We start from the raw sequence: 21,350 nt of genomic DNA, 5'->3' as shown, positions 1-21,350 counted from the left end.
ATAGGGGAAAATCAAGGAAACATAGTATGTTATTATAAAATGTTCAGCAGAAAATCAGACATGTAAGTTGCCAGTTGCGTTTCGATTAATTTGTAAATGCATTACCGTCATTTATGTTGTGTGCCCTGAGCCAGCATGTAAAATGCATTTCAACAATGTGGATGTGATTTGTGTTTAGACTGTGGACCAATTTAAATTAGCATTCTGTACGGAAGCTCAATAATTCATTATTTAACTACAAATATATTCAAGGTGCACGTGGAAAAACAAAGTTTTTCCTTCAGTGTTCAGGTCAAACCAATGAGATAATCGAATATGTTATTTATGGGAAAGCTTCCTGTTTTTGTGTCTTATTATGACGAGTAAGAAACATTCGTAAAAACTTACTGTACCATAAGCTCAGAGTTTAATTTAAAAGGACTTCAGTTTATATACTGGTAATGTGTATTGTTTTTCAAGAGCCAGAAACCAAGTCTCATAGCTTCAGTTCTAAGTTACTCCCTTCTGCCAATTTCAAGATTTTCACCAATGTAACATACTGCAAAACTTGTACTGATTAAAATCACCCTTTGCACAGAAACACAAATCCAAACAAAATCAAATAAAAACATTAAACAGAACAAAACTACTATCAAGAGATGGTGATTTTGTCCTTTTCAACATATTTTTATTAAAGAGTCACCAGCATTACTTTGGAAACCAGGGTGCCAGAATTACTGAAATACAGTATGGTAGAGTTTGTTACCCAAGTGTATTAGGGCAAGTTTCAGGGTCATCAGGTGCAAAATGTTTGATCATGAGCTAGAGTTATTTGTAAGACAGGTTTATGTGCTCAGTCTCATGAAGCAAACATTGTGATCATCATATTGCTCAATAACAAACAAAGCAAGAAAGGCACATTTTTAGGCACATCAGTGAGTTGAAAGACGTGAAATTTTGAAATATTTAAATAGGGCATCTAATGCTGTTGCACATATTTGTCTTGCATGTGTATTGGCCTAGTTTCTTTTCAGATCAGATTTTTTTCAGATATTTTCCTTCAGATTTTATTTTGTAACCTACATGTATGTCCCATAAACACTTCCCAGGTCCAATGTAACTAGGCAGCTTTTGCTGTCGGATCTTTATTAGTCATTATTGTAGATGTGGATATATTGGACATATAGTTTGGTAGTAACTGAACACAGCTTTTAGCAGAAATAAAAACCATTTTCACCATACAATCATGATAGTCTTTGTTGATTGATTGTTTCAGCATGCACACAAACCATGAATCCTGGCATTTATCTTCTTTTTTAAAGTGATCTGTCTCTTAAAGACCCTTTCATGCAATAAGTATGCACATACATCTTAAAAACACAGTTGTAGTATTTAGCTGTGAACAAGCTCATCACCTTGCGGTCATTTCATCTAACTTGTCATTTTATCTATCTTGTTGGATACTGTTCAATCTTCAACAGCAAAGTCAAATTACTTGACTCAGATCAAAAACATCTTTCACACATAATGAGTTTGTTGTGACTCTGACATCATAAACCCCAATGTATCAATGATTGAGACGCTGCATTGTTCAACTGGCATTAGAATATCGCAATGTGGTGGACTCTTTGATTAGAATATGTGTACTAGTACGGTGTACTCCTACAAACCACAGGCTTTGATCACCTTGATGCAAAATGCACTTTGAAAACAACAGAATTCTCTGACTTGTTGAATGGTAAAATGCAGAATTGTCCTCAAAACATTTCTCTGTCAGGTAGAACGCACTATGGTAACAGATATTTGGGTGTTCATTTTAAATCTCTTGGAGAAAGACAAATTTCAACTGACATAGTTTTTTGAAAAATTCCCCATTGAGTTAACACAAAGCTGGTGGCCATTTTGAATTTCAAACATCAGTAAATGTTAACTAATTTATTTTTCTACTTCCAAAGTTTGCACGGTGACACCTTATTCTTATTGGTGATTTGGTAAGAATATGGTGGAAACTGTAATTGAGGAAAGTTTTAGCAGAAACTTAAGCCTTTCACTTTTCAGGTGCATACTACCTTACCCCGGGGAAGGTCTGAACATTTGCAGTGAAAATTGTTTTTTAGGAGGTTGTTTGAGCAAAGATGTTTGATCACTAGAATAAATAAATTGTCAAAAAATACTGAAGTCAAAAATTCTGGTGTGTCAATTATGTGATATCACAACAAAATTTATGTGCCATGAACACATGAATTTGGCAAACTTGTTCTGTCAATGAAAACCATCAAATCAAGCTTTCGGTGTATCACAGAACCAGATGATTGTTTTTGCTGAGTACATAAATCTGGGAACCTGACCCATAATGTTACTATGTATATCATAAAAACACACATTAATTTAAAATTCATGCACTTTTTGGTGCAGCCAGTTTATTAACACTGTGCGGTACACTATTCCAATGTGTTCAAGCTGACAAGCTGATCCAGACTCAATCAATTATCTGCAAATTGTCAATCATCTCCACCAAGTCCATTGAGCTATCCATGAGTCTGTGTGTTGCTTAGCAACAGTCTGTAGCTTGCCAGCTTTCTCTCTACACAGTTTATTAATGACAGCTAACTGTTCAGGTTTGTCTTCAGTCCTGTCTTTTAAAGCAAACACAACTTCATTGACTTGATCTTCAATCTTCTTGCAGTAAATCCTGGGAAACACTGATTTCAAATCCTTGAAAACTGTTGATTTGAGAGTGGCGTCACGGCACACCAGGTTCACAATAAATATTCCTGAATTTGAAATTAAAAAAGAGCATGTTAGAAAGATGCATGTTTCAATTTTACAGCTACTTCAGTACTAGTGAGAACTCTTTGTGTTTCATGGCCTTCACTGTTATATGTACTTATGCTCCAGTACTTTCTTTGAAGTTTTGGTTTATGGATTCAGTTCTTGGACATTGTAACCAACGTTTTAGAAGTCCACTTGTTCTTATATGACAATTTAGTTGTACATGGGCTACATGCTGCCGGCTGAGTTACATAGCAAAAACTCTGCAGGCTAATTACACATGACATGCTTGTATGGGACAAGTTTATTGACTTACATCAGGTTTTACAAATAAGTCCCTTTTACAAGATACAAACATATGTGTAAGTAGCTCTTATCACTGAGTCAGTAGTTTCAATAAGATTATGCAGCTGTTTTTCTCAGAAATTTGACATGTTGGTCGATGATGTAATTAGTGGCCTCTATATTACCACTGTCATTGGTGTGAAATATCTTTGGACATCTAAGAGCTGTATCCAGAGCTGTTGCAGGGTCTGGATATTCCAACAACTTATGAAATTTTTAACATTCATAGATATGACTGATCTGTTGTCTGATTGTATATTTGTGTGCACTGTCCCCACAAAAATTTACCACTTTCGACCCTTTGGGAAGAAGTCTCCAAGAAACCGATGGGACTCTTCCTGGACGTATAAGATTTCAATGTCAATTTTGAATATAGTATCATGTGCATTAATATTATCTGACAGAAATCTCACTGCAATGCTATCAGACTTTTTTACTACAGTCTCTGATGGGCATTTGTCAGGGACATAAAAGTGCGTGACCATGTAAATACCTGTTCACTCAGAACTGTTTACAAATATATAATATAGTTACTGATGCAAGCAGGTTATGTCACAGTTACTGTCACACCCCTATATTCACATTACTATGAACACTGTACAGTAATACCTATACTGCATTGTACTCAGATCTGTGGATACATGTCTGTGTACATGTACATCTACATGTAATTGTAGCATCACTACATATATTACATCACTGACACAGTTTTGTTGAAAAAGACGCTTATCAAAGTTTGAAGTTCTAGCGTGCATCTGTGTGTCATGTGTACTGGTATAATCAAGCAATGGATAGCCTCAAAATACTTTACATGAATTATACACAGAAAAACCTGATATAAGTCAGTAAACAACAGCACTGGAATCATATGAATAATACATATGATGTGACAGAGGTTATCAAACAATCCAACACACACAGACTACTCAAGGTCTGTAAAGACATGTCCTGAAATCTACATATACCGGTATCTGTGAACTACAGGTAATTTGCTGTACATAAACATTGACTTGTTTAATGGAGGAACTCTTTGAATGGGCTTAGAACAATGTAAAGTAAATATATTGATGAAAGCACAGTCTACACAGTGCAGATGTCTGATGTAACCAGCATTGGATTTCGTATCTGTGTCCAGGGTGAATAGGTGTAATACTGGTTTCTGTAGATTGACCTTGTTTCAAAATGGATTGTAATATCATCAAAAGGCCATTGAAATGCCAACAGTCTGTTGTTGACAGCGGTAAAAGCATCCATTCTTACTGCACCTCACAACACACTCTTTCTGTAGATTGACCTAGTTTCAAGAATGGATTGCAACATCATCAAAAGGTCACTGAAATGCCCACAGAATGTTGTCGATAGCAGTTAAAAGCATCCATTTCAACCATACCTAATTCCTAAATTCATTTCTTATACCACATGTACACATCATACGATACACAGACACACACTCTGTACATGCTGCATTTCCATGACAAAAATAAGTTTTGCAACTTTCTCTGGTACAATGATGATACCTGCATTAACTGACAGGGGACACTCAGAACAAACAATCATGTATCTCAAAACATTATTCCACTGTTGAGTGTCAGTGTGATGTATCTAATAAGACTACATTACTGGAAAGTTGTCATCTGTGGTACTTGAAAAAAAAATTTGTTTTCCCCCTCTTTTGATTCATGTGCTGGGCCTAAAAGAGTGAGTTTTAATACTGATTTCCTCAAAATGTAAATGAAAATACTCACCTGAATTTTTCAGAATTGATGAAACTTTTTGTAAAAATTCTCTTTCCACAAAGCCTGCAGGTGGACAACTCATCCCGACTGATGAATCTTTACTGTCAGCGTCAAGCATGATCAGGTCATATTTTTCATTTCCTGATTTGTAAAGAAAGATATGGTTTTGTAATTTTCACTGTACATAACAATGTATCATCAAAACATACTGGTACATGTATATGATATCATAATAACTAAATTTGTAGACTTTGTTATTGATAAATTGTAGGTTAGGAGATATGCAAAAAAATATAATGTACACAATCATTTTCTACAGATATAAAAGTCCAAATGTGTGACTTTAACACATAGTATACTCAAATTTAGACTTTTAATCAATAATCAAAAGTAGCAGTTTGAAAAAGTAAAATGTGATTGATCTTGAAGTTGATTGGTATTTTGCAAAAATATTTATCAAATCTCTCTGTTCAACAACATGTTTCTTGTCATAAACATTCATTTTCAATATGGCTGCCACATTGAAAATTTGAGAAACATGAAAGTGTAACTGCATTTAGAGGTTGCAATGACATTTATACTTCCTCTGTCTTGGCAATATCCTAATTACATTAAAATGGTATTTATTCACTACAGACTCACTGTGAGAACAACAAGACCAAAGGTCGAGAATTAAGAATCAACGTAACAGAGTAAGAAATCCGGCATGTTTTGATAAAATTCTACAGAGTACATGTAGCTAGATCCAAATACTGTCAAGTCATGCCACTGTACATGTATCACTACAATTGTATTTTATTAGCACTCCGTACACAAAAGACATGAAGGAATTTGATTGTCCTGAAATATTTTTGAGGTGCAATCAAATACAATATGGCCGCCAGTGTACACCTTTATATGAAATACCCAGACATTGTTGTCTATGCTCAGTTGGACAAAATACAAAATCTGGAATGACAAACTAACTTTACATTTTGAAATGAACGGCTTGCTTTACAAGGCTGTCATGTGACCACTGAATAGTACTTCTGATGTTTTCGTTTTAAAAATCATGCATGTATAGTGTACTTGTCTGAGTATACCCCGCTCATGCATGGGCCCCTCCAGTACTTTTACAGGAATTTTGAAACTGCTGTACATCTGTGTAAACGCCCCTAACCCTAGTTTAGCCCAACTATAGAAAGTCGTTAGGGAAGTGTAATACATGTAGCTCGTTACAGAATGTGTACATAAATTTACTTTTCAAGCCAAAGAAACCAGTAAAAATGTAACATTTAATTTCCCCACGATGGCACTGTTAGGAGAAGGTAATTTTTCCCAGCACCTTATGATTCTGTACCCCTGTAGGCCCCTTGCCTAACAGAACTGTCCTACTCTGAGGTCACATTTGGGCACACAGTCCATGTAGCCGACAATGAGATGCAAATGATATGCCGTTAAGGTCTCCTCAACTAACTTTCAGCTAGTTCTTCACTTTCTACTATTTTTATAGTATTTTTTACAAAGGCACAGACTTATTCTACCTGCAACTTAAAACTGACGGTGATTTTGTAGCTCATTCTTCACTATTTTTAATAGTTTTTGGTAGCCGGTAACAGATACTTCTCGTTCGTGTCGGCTACATGGACGATCTGCCCATATTTGCCACTGTTTATTTCTATTCACATCTGCCAAATTGGCTTTGTTCTCTGAACATGCAGTCTCATTTGTCTCAGGCAATGACTTTCATGTTATTAAAGTTTATACTGGTGACTACATGTATTATGAATTTCATTGCTCTGTTATTGTTTTCACAAGTTGCTGACCATTTGATCTTTGAAAGTTGAGTTGCTTTCACATGCAAGTGTTAAAGGGCCTTCAAATGTTAAAGTCTCTGTTCAAATGTAGCATCTGGTAAAAGTTATGCCATACTTGTCTTAACCAAAATGACCCGATGATGATGGATGAACTTGGCAGGATAAAAATCAATGGTGTAATTTGACATTGCGAGAGTAGAAATTTGAAATTGGAAGCTGATAAGATTTCACTAGTTAGGCTTTGAATTGAAGTACAGTACATTTTATTTATGCAGATTATGTCTCTTCATAGTGCAAGCAATGAGTGACTGAAATTGCAATTAATTTTAATGCTGAAGGTGTTTCACAATTACCTTCAGTTGCCTTTTCCTCGATGAATTTCAGACCGTCCCCTACAAACACGTTCATTCTATCATCTTCAACAAATCCAAACCATTTCTTGGAGACATCTACAATTGCTGGATCCAGTTCTACAGCTGTAACATGTACCTGTAGATTAGAGATGATATTACATGTACATGTGTTGTACTAAAATCTATGTTGTCTCTGTGCCTGTGGTGTTAGTGAGAAAAATTTTCATTCAACAACCTCTGAGGTCATATACTCACATGTACATTGTTTCAAAACTAATGTACAAATGGTATGTACATATAATTTAGTGATTATATACTCAAACTCTTGACATGACAACCCCTAGAACAATCAGGTCACCATAAGATATGATAGCTAATACATTATGTATCTTTTCGCAGTTTCACTGTGTATTTTCAAAGACACAATTTTACAGGTTAACATTGAAAATGATGATCATGGTCATAAAATTACTGTAACAGTACGTCAGTGTGTATATACATGTACTGCACATGGATTATCGAAGTAAGGTGTCATGTATGTTTGCCTTTACATTGTGTCACTTAAAACTTTAGCTTATTGGCAAAAATTGCATGAAGGAAAGACATCTCATTTATTTTTGAAATAGAGTTGTGAACAGGTACCTCTAAAGTAAGTTAATTCTGTTTCTGGTTCAATTTGTTTGTGACTAACTTTACCTTTGGAAAATGTTTGTGCATGAACATGGCCAGTCCGCCTCCTCCTAGACCAATCAGGAGAAGACTTATATTTTGATCTGAAATGAAGAATACAAATAAGACATGAATAAATCAAGAAGACATGATTTATTGTGCTTAAACTTTCATTGAAACATTTGGTAAAGAAACATTATATCATTGCCTTTCAAACTCATGAATGACAATCAGGGATCACCTTGAAAATTGAGTACTGGGGAAGCAAATTACTAAATGTTTACTCACTCTTGAACTTCAAATTGACCGGCATTCCGGTGTTAATTCTATGGGGAAAATGCAATTTTCCATGTTCACAGAAATAAGTCTGTTAAGGCCAGGAAGAAAAAATAAATTTAAATTGTTCATCGGAACCGCCGCTTCTACTTTGGCGTATTTGGAAATTTTTTTTTTGATCGCGGCAAATTCTTACTTCCGCATTACAAATATTTTTAGTACTGCCGCTGGTGGCGCCTACACTTTGTCGGGTTTTTGCGGGCACAGGATTTTGAATGAGACTTCCGACGTAGTTGACCGCCAACACGTTGTTGTGACGTCTGAATTTGGCGAATCACAACGCAAAGTGGGTCGATTTGGCCAGAAATTTCCTCGTTTTGTAAAGGTTAGTTATTGTCACATCGTGAGTATTAATTTGATCGCCAACATTCGACGTGATGGCCAACAGTTAGTTCCAAAGATGCTATTCAGTGTTTGTCCTGATATTACGTTTGGCGATTTATTCAACAAGATCGTGACAGCAGATGGACGGTGCGTCCGATTGAATGAAAATTGCATCGAAAGTATAAAAATTTACGGCAATGACAAAACACATGGTTGCGTTGATGTTAAAGTACGATCTGAAAGATGACTATATAACTTCACTCCGATCACAGTACAGTGTTGTTAGACCATCGTGTAAATGTGTAGAGACAGTGGTAAAGAGGCCAAAACATGGGGCCAAAGTAAAATGAAAAAACTCAGATGCTAGGTCCCACCATGACAATACTAAAGGACAATACTGAATTGTTGGATTTCAGTAATTTGCTGTACATTTCAGTTTTATTCTGAGAGAATGTTGAAATTCTTGACCGCGGAGTGACGTCACTTTCACCTATTGCTAGCGAGTGAGGTGAATTGGGATTTGGCTATACAGGACAGTGAACAATGCAGAAATTATGTGACAAAGGACAGAACTTAGTGTTTATCATTGACATAATGTTGAAACTTTGAATACTGGTGTAAAGGTTGAAAAATTCACACTTCAATATTCTGTTCTCACGGCAGTGTGACGCAAAAATGACGTAAAAAACCGCAAGTTCCCGGATGTCCGCGGTCAAGAATACTCAGAATATGTTGTGCAAACACTAACTGTGAATGTAATGGCTTATGTTATTGTTGGGAAATATAGTATTGAATTCAGTTACCAGTATCAGTGTTTCTTGTCTGAGATATTTCTGGTAAAAAGGGAAACAATTATCTTGCCTTGTCTGCATCTGTGCAAAAATGCCAGAGGACCGCGTTTACCTTCGGCCTAAAAAAAAATTTCGCTCGCCGCTCCAGGGACTTGGTCCAAAAAATCCGATGAACAAGATTTTTTTTTCTCTGGCCTAAGACTTTACTTACTCCAAGAGCTCAAAGTACGCCTGTCATAGATGGTAAACCAATATAGTACATGTATTATAAAAGTTTGAGAATCTGAATATCTGTTCCTGAGGTGCATTCTACATTACGGACTTTGCTCTAGACAATTAAAGGTATTCGGTCACCTGTTTTTTATTAGCCAATCACAGATTTTACGCGGGTGGCCGCTTTTTAAAAAGGGGCCCCACACGACCAGCCATAGCATACTTAGCAGCGTCGTCTGCATGTCCTTTGACGTATCAAATATGGAGGACCGACAGCTGCAGGTGTTACGGGGTAGTATGCTAAGCCCCGCCCTTTACCATATATGGAATATGCAAATTTACGGTGACCGTGTACCTTTAAACACAAGATTATCCATGCATTGTCGTAAAAAATTGAAAAAAATTTACGCTATGCAAATGCAAAATTTCTAGCATACCAGTATATACATACTGTCTGTTTGCAGAGGAAAGCTATTCAGTTGGCCATTCAGTTGGCCTTTGGCCAAACTTTGTACATCGTCACGATTTGTAATGTTTACAACATTTGTACATGATTTATGTTACATGTATATCTACAACTTATAGGATTTTTTAAAATCTTGTCATTCAAAAAAACTGCATGTACATTAAAATGCTACTCACCTAAAAGAGTTTCAAAATCTGGTAACAGTGTCAAGCCTGTTGCCATGGTGATATGGTGTTCACAGTTTAGATAGCTGTGATCCAGAGTTGTGATAAGAGGTCCTTTCTTTTTACCGCTCTTTCCTTTTCTCTTTCTCTCTAAATGCCAAAGATATTTGTATCAGAATGAGCTGTATACAAATTCAACAACATGATCATAGTAAGCCCATGCAATGTGAAGTACATCAAAACAGATCCAATAATATCAGTCAAGGTAAATGAATAGTTTATTGGGTCCAGCGATCAAATAGACAAGACAATAAATGTGGGAATATGTTAAACCAATGTTTAGTAGAGGTATCAGGTGTCCGAATTGGTAAGTACGCCCTGCTGGCATGCTACAGCCATCATAAAACAATTGGCCCAAAGTGACAAATTTTGTGTTATCCCTTAAAGCCACCAAATTACTGTTGTGAGTCTAAGCTTCACCATTTTTGAAACAGACTCGTCACATTTCGATATAATGTCTATGTATCTACTACAGAACTTAAATAATCTAACCAATCTAAATTCTGAGAATCCTTCTTTACCAGCTTTTGTTACTAATAGGCTGTGTCTCACTTGAAAGTCTTCAATATATGTGTTACAAACTCTACAGTGTCTAAGGAGTTGTGAAGTGTATATACTACATGTATAAGCTGGGGTAGATGGTTTATGTACATATTACTTGACAAACAGAGAATGTTTAAGATGCATACATAGATGCATGCATACAGTGTATCTTGTTTAATTGCGGAAAATGTGTCTGGGTATGTTGCCGAGTTGGCACTTTCAGTTGTTTCTTTGATTTCTAAGTCATCTGAGTAGATACATGTCGGATATGATTGGATTGAATCATCATTATGAGATCATCAATATATCTATGAGTGCTATACAAACACTTGGCAATCCTTTCACATCCTGATATGTGAAAACACTGAATGAACTCAGCCTCGTACAAATACAAGAATACGTCGGCAAAAAGAGGTACACAATTTGTGCCCATGGAAAGTCAATAATTGCAAATAGGTTTGTCAGTCATGATTTGTACTAATAGCCTTTATCAATGAGCTGAGATGTGAGTAAACTGCAAATTGCAAAATGGATCAGCAATAGTATGCAAAGGCAGTACCGGATATGTAAATCCAAGGTAAACCAAAAGCATGTGCAGCTAGGTATCACAGACATGGAAACCATGTCTATTGCACACGCTGTGTCTACATGTACACATGTACCACCTTGCTGAACATTGTTATTGTATATGCTGTGACTAAGATAAAGTATGCTCCTACATGCAGTCATATCTTTACATCATTCATGATCCATGTAGTTGTACTATATTGACTTAAATTGTCTTTAATAAACTCTATTGACATTTTCGACTTGATGCTGAAATGCGCTCAGCGTCCTTCCCCGAGGGAAGGCAGCAGATAACAAATGGTAGATATCTGTTAGAAGAACACATTTATTTGTCACTGATACAATCATGTCTGCATGCTTACTGGTATGTACATGTGTGTATGTACATATGTGTACATGGATGTATACATTCACCCGGGAGTGCTAGTTTCTACGTACATGTATGTACATGTATGTACATTTGCAGTGTAAATGACCCTACAAGTTGAAATACGTGTGCATATATGTATCGCATGTATGATAAAGGGAGAATACTTTCATACTTAAGGATTAGGGATTTTTAATGTCCTCTCCAATTATAGTGTGTTATAACATATTTTTTCAATAACATAACACAAAATCATCAGCAAGAGACAGGAAGAGTTGAAGTTTTTACTGTGTGAATGCTTATCTACAATTCAAGTTTGCTTCATAACATTCAATGATATTATTTTTTAAGGACTTTCAGAAAATTTGCAAGAGATAAATTTCCTCAATTTAAGACATTGTACAGTAATGTATGCATCTAGGTGTTTATGAATCTGAGTGTGCATACTGCATTCCTATCTAGGGTGTGTATGTCAGGCAATAAAAAGATCAAAGTTGTGGCCCTGTGACCCCTGTAATGTCTGCTTTGTTGTATGCACAGGGAACAGAGCGGGTGGAAGTTTCTTTGTTTTTCCCCCTGCACTTTTCAGACACCACTTTTCATGTTCCATTGAGTTGAATCAAATTTCTAACATCACGTCTTATACCATCAAGAATAGGTATGCTTAAACATATTGATCCAATTTAGAGTAACTTTCTGTAGAGAAGAATTTCAAACTTCACATACTCTCAATCTATTGTCAATTGCTTACTTTCACTTTCACTTCAGACAGTATCTAAGAGCAGCTTACATATACACAGTTTAAAGTCACTTTTGAATAATTATTCAAACCACATCACAAAAAAATGTCTATGTTACACTATCTTTCATGATTGTGATTCTGTCAGTGTTGAGCATCAATACTCCAGAATAGTATGACCTTGATAACAGAAATGAATACAGGCATAAGTAGCCAAAAAACATTTGTTGCTGTGACAGGCCCTGCACAGACTCTGACACAACCCTGTGATACAGGTCTGTGTCAGCAAAGACGTCCAATTGCTGTGACAGGGGCTGATGTGCAGGTCTGTATCCAGGGCTGTGGGGACAGGACTGTACAGTGTTGTGGACACGGACCTGTGACAGGGTCTGAAATTTCTGCTTGTCTCAGCACCTTTATTTACAAGATTGTGAACAGTGATGTGGGCACAGACCTGTAACAGGGTCAATAATTATTTTAATGTGCACACAATTATGCCTGTGTTCATTTCTGTCATCAAATTTAGCCCATTCTCTGAAAATATACACCCTGAAATCTAACAAATTTTCAGGCCCTGTAGCCGGCCCTGTAAATTCAACACTGACACACCACTGTTTGTATACCAGTATTTCAGTCATGTGATCACAGCACTGGATACACTCAGAAATCACATCACTGTATACATTCCTGTAATACCAGGCCTGATATGGACCTGTTCATACACCCCTGATATCTGACCAATTTTACAGATCCTGTAACAGAGGTTATTTCTTTGGGACTGTTACAGGTACTGATCAGACCCTGTTACAGGCATGTACTGAAATCTGCCTGTAGTTTTCTTGCTGTGTAATTGTGTGCACATTAAAAAAATTACTGACCCTATTACAGGTCTGTATTCACATTCCTGTGTACCATTAGTCCTGTAAATACAGGGCTGAGACAGGCAGAAATTTCACAGACCCTGTCACAGGTCCGTGTCCACAACACTGTACACAGTCCTGTCCCCACAGTCCTGGATGCAGACCTGCACATCAGCCCCTGTTACAGCAATGGGACGTCTTTGCTGACACAGACCCATACCACAGGGTTTGTCAGAGTCTGTACAGGGCCTGTCACAGGGTCAAAATTATTTTTGCTGTGTACAAGAGTATAAATCAGTACAAGTACACCTGGGGATTGAAAAGCATGCTTTATAATATCCTGTAGCTCACCTGTTTTCAGTCTTGCTTCTGATTGGACGACATTCTGATTGCTTTGAAATATCAATCTCCTGAAAAGTTGTTTGTTGTCGACTTCAACATCTTCCACCACAAAGTCACCACTGAGGTCGCTGTGACCTCGATATTGAATGGTTCGCTGACCAATGTCATCACCAACTGACAGAAATGGCACCTGAAACATACATGTATGGTGTAAATCCCCCTATATGGCTAATCTCTGTGAAAATTACACAGCACAACTAATGAATATTTGGATTCAAACAGTGAATTCTACTTTGTACGCATTACTTTTCTAAATCACTGGTACACAGTTTTGTGAAAATACAGCGAGAAATGGACACTTCGTTGCTTTTTTACAAGAAACGTGCGAGAATTAATTTTTTGTCACACTCTATTGGCAAGAATAGTTTATTCTTACAGTCATTTGGCAAAAAATTACTTTTTTCATCCAATATCCATGAGAAAATGATTTCAGTGAATTGGCCAGAAATTTGCTTTCTCCCTCTACAGTCTATATTCCTTATTCACTGTGAGAGTACAATTTCTTGCAGATGTACAGCTATAGAGAGAGAAAACAGATTTCTTGCTGATTGACTGCAAGATCAATATTCTGATGGGGGAAATGTGAGAAACATTTATATTTGCAGATTTCTTGTAAAAAGCAAGAAAGTGTCAGTTTCTTGCTATTTTCTAGCAAGGTTAGTGGAACTAATGTACATGAAACACAGTACTTTATAACAGTCTGTACCGTGAAAAATGTGAGCGCTTATTTGGGAAACTGCACACATGTGGGAATACACATAGGACCTACACATTGTTACCATAACTATCTTTCTTGTTTGTATCTTCAGTCCTTCAAAAAACACCAGCACCTACCAGCTAGCGGCTTCTGGTATTTGGAAACCAAGACTATACATTACTACACTGATCTTGGAGTGCTACAGTGTACCCAACCAAATACTGATTCAGGTTTGAGAATTTAGATTTTCTCAACTACAGCATGTTGTGATACATTCTGTTCCATATTAAATGACAAATGCTAGTTGCTCCAAAAACCGATTTGAGATCTTGTTATATTATCAGTTGATCCAACATCTGATTCACTTTTGTCAGCTACTACCAGTATATAGTTGAATTCTGATGCTTTGTGACAATTCAAAAATTTGTGATAAGTTAAGTGGCATTAAGATAGGTTTATGGACCATTAACATATAAATCAAAGTCGTGTGAGACTGGACCCACTAACTTGAGATCTTTTATCCAATCCAGCTGGAGCTAATTCCATCACTTTGCTTGATAGTTCTTTCTTTATGCTGTCCATGTTCTCATAGTTGTGATCTCTGTGTAAGGACACTACAACCAGTCTTTGAAATCCCGCTGAGGCTGCAAGTTGTCTTCTGCCTTCTGGGTTGCCAAACATCCACTCTGGCTCTCTGTAACAAATGTGGACTGTTGTACTGCTACACTGGTATGGGGAAATAAACTGATAAACACAAGGTAGGTTTTTGAAAAATCTCATTTCTTTTTCACCTGTGTACTGATTTTGAGGTCAGAGTAGATTTTGTCATACATGGTGCTGTAGTCTGAATCAGTCACTACCACATAGACTTGTGTTGAAACAACTAGTGGAGGAATGGCGGCCATTTTTAATTTCAAGCATCAGTAAATGTTTGGTAATTTGTTTCTGTAGTACCAAACTTTGCATGGTGCACAGTGAACTGTGATTTTTATTGTTGATTTGGTAAGAGTAGAGTTGAAAGTCTCCTTGAGGACAGTTTGAGCAAAAGTTTAAGTCTTTCACTTTCAAGACATGTACTACCTTAAGAGTGGACGGAGAGTATATTTACAACACAAATACACACATGTATTGTCTCAACATTATTTGCAGTAAGTCCATTGCTGGTTTTCAGGATGTCCATGCTTTATGAGACAGAGTAAATTGAAAGAAATGTTGACTTGGTGTTAGCAAGAACTGACTTTGTCCAGAGCATTCTTACCTTCCCTGTGGTACAATAAATATGGCAAATTTATATCTAGGTCCTTTGGTCTGTGAGTTGTCCACTACGTACAGAGTGTACCTTGGTGTTGGTGAGTCATTGCTGTACAGATCCAGTGAAATATCAGCACCAGCATGAGAACTGTAGTCAATGCAAGAAACAAATTTGATTGTCAACATTACAGCCAGTGTGCGAAATTAACGTCGGTCCGACGGTCCGAGACCGACAGATTTCTCGTCGGGCCGAAAGTTTTTAGCGACATGTCAGTCCTTATGACCGACTGGAATTTGGAATAGATGATGAAAATTTCTCCGTAAAGACCTGTAACAGATGCAGATAATGACTAACTTTGAATCATATTGATTCAGACTTGAATGTGATGCACCTATCAATGTTTTCCACCGTGGGAGTGCGGGGCAACAGGGATATCGATCGCACTTCGTGACCTGGTAGTGGGGGAATTCGATCTATGGTACGCCAGACGGGGAGCGGTTGACAATGTCGCAACATAGTAATTTTTTGTCTTTCGACATTTTATTACGGAGTCTAATCCCTCCGATCGAGGCGCATAGCACGGTGCAGCTGATTAGATTCAGATCAGTATGAATTACGTCCGTGCATGCAAATTCTAGCAAAGGAATGGATTTATTTTGGTGCAACAATGCGATACAATATTATAATAATACTTGTCTAGTGAATGTAACCCTGGTAATTTTGGCATATCCGTGTCATATGATAACAACACCCAGTATCACTTCACTAATTCCACACTTCAAGTGTTCGGAATTTACAATTACACAAATGTACATAATACAGCCCTTCATTTTATCAAATTGACTCCGTTTTCTTTGCTTTGATTTTCCATTGAAGCGTTCAAAATTTAAACAGTTCATAGAAGAGTTTAAGACAAAAACCTACTACGAGTACGGTACTGTTGCCTAAACATATTTGGTTTTGAACGTGGAGGTATTTTTTTACCTCCATGGTTTTGAACTACGCCCAATACAAGGACTAGATGTTACACGACAGCCAAATAGTGCTACCTGCAGTCGATAGTCAAGTTCACGTTTCGCTACGTTTGTTTCTGGACCGCTAGAACATCTTGCTTGCTCGTTGGTCTTCAACCAAAGTTCACAAAACCGACTGTTTGCACGATATATCGACGTGATAACAAGTGTACATTTTATAAACCAGAGCGGCCTTATCATAACAGTTTTGTCGTGTATACTCTAAGAGGCCGAGAGTAGGGCTTCAAATTGTTTCGATGTATACCGATACCGTTTTACGACAGGCATGCAAAACTCACCGTCATCCTGGGCTGTACGCCTCAATATCACAAAAAATACGTCTTTTAAGATTTACGGTATCATTAACTGATCGTGTCGCGATCGTTTTCAGCAGTGTAGAGTGTCTGTCAAACAGAATCATTTTAAAAGGCGATGAGACCAAGCAATCGCTGTCAAACTTTTCAATCAGAAAATATGCATTTATTTCTGCGAGTGGCGACGTGTGCCATTTGTGTTGTCTGCAACTTCTATAATCAAGAAAAAATTACGATACTTGTCCTTTTAATTAAAAGTATAACTTCACCTGTTTCTTCATGAATGCAACAGAGGCCACATTTAAGCACATTTATTTTTTGAAAAATTTTGAAAGTAAGCCATACGTCATATCAAAATACATACCAAGTATTTTCTTCCTTCTGTTTTACATTACAATTAAAAAAGACGTAGTGATCAATGTTTGCATAAAAGATTATTCACACACTTCCCTTACTCATGACCGTTTTCAGGGTACTAGGGTATTCACTCACTCCTCTACCACTCACGTTGGCTAATTTCAGAAGTGATTTTCAGCTCGCCAACCATTTTTAAATCACAATATCACATGCCCTGGTGTAGTGTACAATTTTACACAGCCATGTAGAGAACATCATCTCCCATAGACTGTCATGAGAGACAAACTGTCTCGCTTTCATCACCAGTGATCGAAATAATCGGTGGCAATGGTGGCATTTGCCACCAAAAACTGTCAATCTGCCACCAAAATTTTTTTCTGGTGGTATTTTTCTGCCACTAAATTTTGGGTCATCATGTCATCGATCCTACGGCTTGAATGAAGGAACACTGAAGGAACACGCATTGTCTGACGGCGGAAAAACTCATTAGCCAAAAAAACCCCAAACTAATTGCGACATTTTGGCATGAATGAAAACACAACGTGAATCCAAACTTGTGATTGGCTAATCTCCATATCGATGACAGCAGCTTTTGTACACTTGACATGTTGTTGCCCTCTGTGATAGCCGCATATGCAGTCATACGGCACAAGATAAAGCATGTTGTGACATTTTGAAAACAAAGCCAAACTGCAGCCTGCATGAATTAAAAATAGCAATAAATATGCAAATACTTGCAATTCATTAGCCAGTACAGGGCTCAAAAATTCCTATCGCCCGACGCCCGTGGCTAGTGAATTTTGCGTTCGGGCAAGTAAAATCAATATGCTTCCCGTCCGACGGGCAAGTGCACCAGCGGTTGAATTAACTAAGCTCTGGACAATTCAAGCTTGAAAACGTATTTCATTAGGTCTATACACGCCTACAATCATTGTAAGTCCTTCAACTCTCAGAAGTTTCTGAAAACCCTTGAAAATCCGCCCGACATCGCAAAATAATCGTTCTTGCTGTTGTAAAACACAAAAGGTCGTAAAAATAGATTTTTGCGACATGTTCTCTCCGACGACACGGAGTGAACTCACTGTTTTGTATGTGTGCCGTAAAGTGGTATGCTCTTGACAGTGGTTGCCATTCTCCTTGTGCAAGTGTATGAGTCGTATGACAGTCGATCGGCTTCACGCGATAGTGTAATTGCACCATGTGCTTGGTAAATGGATGTAAACTTATTCGAAGCCATGGATCTCGGCAATGCTTACTGTTCAACGTAAATCAACCCCAGTTGAAAAAGTACAAGTTTAGTATCGTAGTCGAAACAGGCTCAGTCGACCAAGGAGGCCACATATTGCAGCTAACGTAGTGCGTGAGATGCAGACAGTTTCAAATTACGTGACCTTGGTTGTTAGGAATCGGCTCTCACTTACAGAAAACAAATCTGCACTGAAGAGTATAACGAAAACGAAACTTGAATCTGCTCTCTTGACGAATACATTTATCAAAATAAAACTTTGAAAGACGACTGTGTTTAGTAAGTGAGTAAACATGTAAACAGGTAAAGGGGTTGCAGATGTACACATGGTAACATGTGCATATGCATTGGCAGATAAACACTAGCAGAGCAGTTGTTTGTGATCTCAGCTTGATAATAAAGAGCAGCATCCAGTCATGCACATTGTAAATCAAACAATCTTATTACTCTTATGCAAAGATTTTGATTTGGATTAGGTTGTGGAAAAATTCCAAATTCAAAGATGTTTTCTAGATGGCCAAATCTACAGAAAAAAACTAAAGTATTCTCACATTTCTTCTGCGACATTTCAGATTTGGTAATAGTCCTTCATTTTAACAAGAATGTAGTTCATGTTTGAATCTGTTTTTTCCCTCTTTGAATTCAATTCATATGGCCAAACTCTTGCTCTCTGTTACAAATTACTAGTACAGTTATTAGAAATTTAGGGCAAGTAATTTTTCCTCTCGGGCAAGTAAAAATGAAATTCACGTGTCCCACGGTTAGTAAGTTTGAAAAATTTTTTCGAGGCCTGCAGTATGGGTTGATTTTTTGTGATGTTACTCATCATATTTTCAAGAATTTATAGATTAGATAGAGTATGTGGCAATGAGAAAATGTTTTATTATACCGATCACATGATGTGTTAAACTGCCACCAGATTTTTCATAATTGCCACCTGATTTTATATCCGGTGGCAAACTTTTGCCACGAGAAATAAAAAAGTATTTCTATCCCTGCATCACCCACACGTAGTCAGTGCATGAGCCTGTATTCGCCGGCCCCTGGGTGTTTGATATCATTTTATAGTCCAAGAGGAGGGGATTTGATATGGCTTAAAAATGTCAAATTCTCATGTTAGTCCCATAGTCCCCCCCACATGGTGGAAAACATTGATAAATGAATGCGCATGACAGTGAAAAAGATAAGGGTTGTGATCTTTTTAGCTCCGCTGTCAGCGACGCGGAGCTTATCAAATAGGTTGATTTTCCGTCGTCGTCCGTCGTCGTCCGTCGTCGTCGTCCGTCAACAATTGCCTTCTCCTCTGAAACTGCAAGTCCAATTGCTTTGAAATTTTATATGCAGTTCACTTGGGGTGACCACACTTAAGTTTGTTCAAATCGTGGTGAAATTTGCATATTTGTATTTTTGGGGCAATTTTTGGTGTTTTTGGTAAAAAAATCTTCTTCTCTGAAACCGCTTGTCCGATTGCTTTGAAATTTAATATGCAGTTTACTTAGGGTGACTTTAGTCAGATTTGTTCAAATTGTGGTGAAATTTGCATATTTGTATTTTTAAGGCAATTTTTGTCATTTTTGGTAAAAAAATCTTTAAAAATCTTCTTCTTCAAAACTACCAGTCAGATAGCTTTGATATTTGGTACATATGTCCCTAGCGATGATCTATTTCAGATTTGTTCAAATTGTGCAGAAATATGCAAATTTGCATTTTTAAGGCAATTTTTGCCATTTTTGGTCAAAAAATGTATTTCTCAAAAAGTGCTGGTCTAATAGTTTTGAAATTTGGTATACACGTTTCTATAGATGAACTGAGTAATATATATTGAATTTCTGATGAAATCTGAAATTTTGTATTTTTGGGGCAATTTTTGCCATTTTTGGTCAAAAAATGTGTATTTCCAAAACTATTTATCTGATAGCTTTGAAATTTGGTATACAGGTTCCTACAGATAAACTACATGATATTTATTGAAATTGTGATGAAATCTGCAATTTTGTATTTTTGGGGCAATTTTTGCCATTTTTGGTCAAAAAATGTGTATTTCCAAAACTACTCATCTGATAGCTTTGCAATTTGGTATACAGGTTTTTACAGATCACCTTAATGATATTTGTTGAAATTATGATGAAATCTGCAATTTTGTAATTTTGGGGCAATTTTTGCCATTTTTGGTCAAAAAATGTGTTTCTCAAAAATTACTGGTCTGATAGCTTTGAAATTTGGTATACAGGTTTCTACAGATGAGTTCAGTAATATATAATGAATTTCTGATGAAATCTGTAATTTTGTATTTTGGGGGCAATTTTTGCCATTTTTGGTCAAAACGTGTATTTCCAAAACTACTCATCCGATAGCTTTGAAATTTGGTATACAGGTTTCTATAGATGAACTAAATGATATTTATTAAAAAATAATGATGAAATCTGCAATTTTGAATTTTGGGGCAATTATTCCCATTTTTGGTCAAAAAATGTGTTTCTCAAAAAAAGTACTGGTCTAACAGCTTTGAAATTTGGTATACAGGTTTCTATAGATGAAGTTATGAACTAAATTTGATCTCTTGAAATTATGATGAAATCTGCAATTTCATTTTTTGGGGCAATTGTTGCCATTTTTGGTCAGAAAATTTTATTCTCAAAAAACTACTCATCAGATAGCTTTGGTTGACATGTTCTTAGGGATGATACGATGTGATATATTCAAAGAAATCTTCAATTGTGTATTTTTGCAGCTTATTTTAGCCACTTTTTTCTGGCCTCTGCTATCAAAGATTTCCACCTTCCTCATCAACATGTGTGAAAAATAGTTATTCTCTACATAAACACAGCGGAGCTATATCGGCCGCTAGGTCGCTTGTTCAGATTCCAGATCATGTAGCTGTATGATGCATTCACTTACACTATTCTGCAATGTATGTGAACAATAGTCCTTTTGTATTGATAAAAGGACATTAAAAATTAAATATTACAACATTCAAAAGCATAGTATT

The 21,350-nt window shown here is 36.8% G+C and overlaps 1 protein-coding gene across 1 annotated transcript in view; it reads right to left on the bottom strand.

Annotated features, from left to right (window-relative positions):
* Positions 1-1,089: 1,089 nt before the first annotated feature.
* The window catches only part of LOC139114215 (eEF1A lysine and N-terminal methyltransferase-like), a 31,394-nt gene continuing 11,133 nt past the window's right edge, over positions 1,090-21,350 (bottom strand). The window contains exons 6-13 of the mRNA XM_070675793.1: positions 15,438-15,578; positions 14,687-14,873; positions 13,432-13,612; positions 9,957-10,094; positions 7,678-7,754; positions 6,982-7,117; positions 4,842-4,973; positions 1,090-2,753 (exon numbers count right to left, since the gene is read on the bottom strand). Coding sequence (XP_070531894.1) covers positions 2,485-2,753; positions 4,842-4,973; positions 6,982-7,117; positions 7,678-7,754; positions 9,957-10,094; positions 13,432-13,612; positions 14,687-14,873; positions 15,438-15,578 — 1,261 coding nt within the window. The 3' untranslated portion in view covers positions 1,090-2,484. The remainder of the gene's footprint in view (positions 2,754-4,841; positions 4,974-6,981; positions 7,118-7,677; positions 7,755-9,956; positions 10,095-13,431; positions 13,613-14,686; positions 14,874-15,437; positions 15,579-21,350) is intronic.

Source organism: Ptychodera flava, chromosome 16 (genome assembly GCF_041260155.1).
Source record: "Ptychodera flava strain L36383 chromosome 16, AS_Pfla_20210202, whole genome shotgun sequence".
Classification (NCBI taxonomy): Eukaryota; Metazoa; Hemichordata; class Enteropneusta; family Ptychoderidae; genus Ptychodera; species Ptychodera flava.
The sequence above is the reverse complement of the archived record's forward strand: the minus strand, read 5'-3'. Positions and strand labels throughout refer to the sequence as shown.